The 5,234-nt window shown below is 50.7% G+C and overlaps 1 protein-coding gene across 1 annotated transcript; it reads right to left on the bottom strand.

Annotated features, from left to right (window-relative positions):
- Window positions 1-30: 30 nt before the first annotated feature.
- LOC100904258 (uncharacterized) lies at window positions 31-4,675 on the bottom strand. The gene is made up of 2 exons (XM_003739455.1): window positions 4,025-4,675; window positions 31-3,975 (listed from the first exon to the last, which is right to left on the bottom strand). Exons 1-2 carry the CDS (start codon window positions 4,673-4,675, stop codon window positions 31-33), a joined length of 4,596 nt encoding a protein of 1,531 aa, XP_003739503.1.
- Window positions 4,676-5,234: the final 559 nt, after the last annotated feature.

Below are 5,234 nucleotides of genomic sequence, written 5' to 3'. Positions count from 1 at the left end.
CCTTGAAGCGACGACAAGTCGTACACTTCGCTATGACGTCTTAGTGAGGCGTCTGGCCTTCAGGACCAGATAGCGCCTTCTGAGATTGTGTAGAGTGCCGACGATTCCACCGGAATGGAGGCATTCCCGCGCGTGTATATTGAGAATTAGTAGCTTTACGGCGGGTTCGTCGGAGGGTAAAAGAATCGGGTATATCTCATCGTACGTGAACGATTCGGCTCTCTCAAGGCGAGTCCTGCTACGGATAAACCTGTCTTCACTGAAGAAAGGGCTGTATTTGAAAAGGGAGCTGGTTTTCGGCACGCTTTGGCATTCGGAAGAGTATTCTATCGGGAAACGCCTTTGCTGGATTCTCCTGATCAGGTCGTCTCGTGACAACACGAATTCCTCCGTAGATATAGTTAGTAGATTGATTGGCGGATCCCTTCCCGAATTCATGGCCGTTTGTCCCAAGCTTCCCTGTTGGTCGAGTCTAACTCGGGTCTGACAGAACTTCTGGGCGACTCTTCTGGTGAATGCCCAAATTCTGACTATCTTGGGCCAGCTGTTCGTCCGGCTGATTAAGGACAGTTCATCAAAGAGATGTTCCTGCGGAGCCGAGACGGTCATCATGCAGATCTCTTCGATACGTTCCGCATCTGTTTCTGTTGTGGCTCTGGGTGTGTTGAGTGGGTGAAGGCTCGGATCTTTACCAAAAGGTTCCAGCCATGGCGGTCCTTTGAGCCACATGAGTTTCGTTGCTTCCTCGTTAATGTCCATGGCCCTGCTAAGTATATCAGCTGGGTTGTCTGAGGATTTGACGTAAGACCAGTCCGATGGGCGGGACGAACTCAGTATTTCTCTTGTTCGGTTAGCCACGAATGTTTTCCATTTCGCATTGGAGTCCCGTAGCCAGCCCAAGCAAGCGGCGTTGTCAGTATAATAGAGCTTCCGCTCTGGTTGGGGAATCAAGTAATTGCCCACCCTTAGCGCAATTCGGGCTGCCACGACCGCTCCCTGGAGTTCGAGTCGGTGTATCGTCTGCTTGCTCTTTAGTGGTGAAACTCTCGCCTTTGACATCAGAAAGGAAACCTTCGCAGGACCGCTTGAGAAAATATCTCGTACGTAGCAGACACAGCCGTACGCCGAAAGACTCGCATCAGAGAACGTATGTAATTCCCTGACCGCCAGATTCCTATCGTCGGTTTTCAAGGGACGTGGTACACTGAGACTGCTTGACCTTTCGATGCACTCGCGAAATCGAACGAAGTCGTCCAGGTCGTCGCCCTCGAGGTCTTCATCCCAGTCTCTGGCTTTCTTCCAGAGCTTCTGTAAGAGAATCTTCGCTGATACGGTAGAGGGCGACATTATACCTAGGGGGTCAAACAGCTGGGCGAGAGCCTTCAGTAATATTCTCTTCGAGGCTCGATCGGACTTCATCTCGACGAGCGCCTTCTTGGTAAAGACGCCGAGCGAGTCTTCCCTTTGGTTCCATTTCACTCCAAGGAGTTTCGCATCTGTTTTCTCGCAGGTCACATTTACGTCAGGAAACGGTACGGTGAGCGGTATGATATCCGCAAGAGCGCTCGAATTAGTTGACCATTTCCGAAGTCGGAATTTGCCTGCGTAAAACATTTCAAAAAGTAGCTTGATCTTGTGAGAGGCTTCGTTAAGAGAGTCTCCACCCGAGAATACGTCGTCCATGTAGTAGGAATCGATTACTTCATTTGCTAACGCAGATTTTTGTGTGTCCTCCGCTGCTTGTGACTCCAGGAGCAGTTTGATAGTTTGGCAGAACAAGAAAGGGGAGCAAACCAAACCGAAGTCCAGAGATGTGTTCCAGAATTCTTGCCATCGAGCCCTCGGGTTTGTGGAGATTCCGAGGGGCCACAGAAAACGGAGAAATGTCCGATGGTCGGGGTTTACTTTGATTTGGAGGAATGCTTTCTCCACATCCGCCGCTACAGCGTATTTGAAGCGTCTAACGTGTATCAGTACTTTGAGTATATCGGGAAGCAAACTGGGTCCCTGATGGAGGACATCGTTCAATGATGCCCTGTCCGCTGATCTTGCAGATGCGTCTTTAACGATTCTTGACTTCTTCCCTGTCGGGTATTCGGGGGAAGACTTAACGATCGCCTGGATCGGCAGATAATGTGCCGGCTCCCCATCAATTCGTGGCGGAGCCGGCTCCGCGTAGCCATTGCTGATGTATTCCGATATTTCCTTATCGATGGTTCCGATCGTGTCTTGATCGTTCGCGAGACTGTTTAACAGTCTGATCAATCTAGATCTCGTGAGCGATTCGTTATCCCCTAGCGTTTCGAGATTGTTGCGAAAAGGGAGAGAAACGGAAAAGCGTCCATCCGCTAGTTTTCTCGTCGTTCTTCTGTGATGCTTGATCAATTCCTCATCCAGCTCGTCTATTTCGTTCTGATTTTCGTTTGGACTTTCGATGCCCAGAGTTTCAGAATTCCAAAGGAAGTCTATATCTTTAGTCAATGGTTCTTCTTCGACCGGAGAAACCCTCGACTCTTCGGGTCTCCATGGCTGGATGAGACTGAAGGCGCACAGGCTTGGTGGGCGTGTGTCCGACTCTTTCACGACCCCACCGTAGAAGAACCAACCGAATTGGGTATTGAAAGCTGATAAACCGTCGAGGAGTCTTTTCTGCTCTTTCTCGATTTTTGGTAAGATATCTGCACCCAGCAGAATCTCTATGGATAAGTCCTCGCCATCTCCGCCGAGATCCGCGCTTGGCGTTAAGCCATAGGTCTGCTTAACCAGCGGTAGAACCGACTTTGAGATTTCGGCTATCTCGAGACACCTGACGGGTATCACGACTTGCGGAGAAAAGCAGCTCTGTAGAGAGAGTTCGTATATCTGGAAGCGTTGGACATCAGAGACATTACCTCCGATGGAGCCGAGGGACAGAAGCGTTGAGTCTGTCGGCTTCGCGGCTAAGTCGGAGATTGTTCTCTTGCTCACATATGACCTATGGGAGCATGTGTCCAAAAGGATTCTGACTTTTTTCTTCCTGTTCCCGAAGTGTGCCCAGACGAAGCCTGTTGGAAGGAGCGTCGAGCCTTCGAGCGCGTCCACGCTGGAGAGAATGGTGGTAGTGACGTCACACTGACTGACTGACGGCGAGACTTTGTCTTGTTTTGGACACATGAGAGGGTAATGTTTGTGTGAACAAATCGAACACCGAACGTTCGCTTTGCAGTTGACGGCTGAGTGATTCAATCGTAGGCAACGGAAACACGCCCTCTTACTCGATACTTTCTCTTTACGTTCTTCTAGGGTAAGTGGCGCTTTGCAGTTTCTGCTGAGGTGGGATGCCTCACAGAAAACGCAACTGTACATGTGTCGTCCCGCGGGGACGGTGCGGCTTGTGTTTATGACGGTCGAGCTGAAGTTGGCCGACTGATGTTCGAACCGAGCCGGCTTGTAGTTAGATTGAGAATCATTCGAGGAATAGGGAGTTGGACTCCGGTATCTCGTCGAGCTGTCCGCAATCTTCCGGTGGATTTTCACCTGCCGCTCCAGAAAATCTATCAGTACCTCCAACTCACAGCGGGAGTCACCGCTTTTCCGTAAATCCTCGTAAATGTCAAGAAACTGAAGTTGTAGTGAACGCGGGAGTACTCGAATTAGGTTGTGTACGAGGAATGTGGAGAGCCCGTCGATCCTTTTCCCGAGAGCCACGAGGGCTAGAACGTTTTGAGAGAGAGTCGAGTGAAAATGTCTCAACTTATCTGGGCGATGGAGATCCTTGGCGTTGAATAGTCCGCTAATCTCCTTCACATGTTGTTGCTCGGCATCTTGTTCGTCACCGTAAACGTCGTGAATCCTCTTCAAGGCAATCTCGTATTGGCTCACACAGAAACTTATATGCGCTATTTCCTGTCTCGCTGGGCCGATGAGGCTTTCTTTCAGCTTTGCGAACTTCTGAATCACGGGTATGTCTTTGCTGTTCACGTACGATTCGAAGAGCTGGGACATTCACGGAATTGTTTGAAATTCCCATTGAACTTCGGCGTACGCGGGATTTCTCCTGGACCACCTTCACTATCATCGGGAGGCTTGACACATTTGTCTCCGGGCCTCGCTGGTCACCGGGATCCATCTGGGGAGTCGAAGCTCTCTGATCATCCGCATCCGGCTGGATGCATTGGTCATCGGCGCTCGCACCGCCAACGGAATGTTCACTACGATCCGCCAGTGAGGCTTTCTGCAAGTCTTCGAGATCGCTTTGGGCGCCGATCACCATTTCTTCAAAGAAAATCACCCGATCGTAATCCTCCACCAAATCCGAAGGGTTGAGTTTTCGCATCAGGTCCGCAATTTCTGTGTCGAGTGTTCGCAGCTCTGACTCGGAACGCTCCAGCATTGTTGCGTGGAGTTTCGCGTGACGGCGAATGTTTTCCGGGGGGTTCTCGCACAACAGTTTTATCCTGTCGACCCGATCTTCCAAACTATTCCTAACCAGAGTACGTCTGGCAATCTGATCTTCGAGGATTTTCTCGTACTTTTGCCTAGTTTTCCAATGTACTCTCGAGGCGCCAGGTGTAGCTGAAGCCCTCGAGCTACCGCATTGATGGGCATCTATTTCGGCTTGGGAATTTCCCGGATCTTCGTCGGGTTCCTCCATCTCCGGAATGGCGATGTGTTTCGGTTTTTCTTCGTTGCTCATGGTCGATATGACGAATCGATTCGATCACTAGCTGACGGCGTGGCCTGCTGAACTGGTTCCAACGCGCAAGTTCTTCTGAAGTAACTTCTGACACCAAATGTCACGAGCCGGGACGACCGGAGGACGGAAAACACTGACGATGCTATTGATGAGATCGTCTCTCGGTCGATCGCTCGCGGATCATGCGAATTTCGACGGAAACCCGAAAGGACTGACGATGCCTTCGGAGTCTCGCGCACGCTACTGATAAGATGGCGGAGCTCCACTGCGGCTGGCTGAGAGAGCTGCCATCGGACGTGCTGCCGTCCACATTCTGGCTGCGATCACCGCGAGCGAACGAAGAGCTGACGACTGCTCTCCATCATTTATTGAACAGAAAGGTGTTCCGGTATGGGTCATTGGTACAGTTTGTACGACTCGCGCTTCGAGACGCGACAAAATCCGACCAATCGACCTTGATGTCATAGTACTCGTACAGGGGTTGTTCGTTCAAGAACGTCAGCCAGCCTTTCACAGTGGATTTTTTACGAATCCACTGAGATAAGATGATTCGTGGAGG

The sequence above is a fragment of the Galendromus occidentalis genome, unplaced genomic scaffold (genome assembly GCF_000255335.2).
Source record: "Galendromus occidentalis unplaced genomic scaffold, Mocc_1.1 scf7180000076539, whole genome shotgun sequence".
Taxonomy (NCBI): domain Eukaryota; kingdom Metazoa; phylum Arthropoda; class Arachnida; order Mesostigmata; family Phytoseiidae; genus Galendromus; species Galendromus occidentalis.
The sequence above is the reverse complement of the archived record's forward strand: the minus strand, read 5'-3'. Positions and strand labels throughout refer to the sequence as shown.

Bases quoted from the DNA above. Each gene is read 5' to 3' on its own strand.
- LOC100904258 (XM_003739455.1), bottom strand. From the start codon at position 4,675: ATGAGCAACGAAGAAAAACCGAAACACATCGCCATTCCGGAGATGGAG. The intron at 3,976-4,024 runs GTACGCCGAAGT...TGAATGTCCCAG, and splicing joins TGGTCCAGGAGAAATCCCGC to CTCTTCGAATCGTACGTGAA.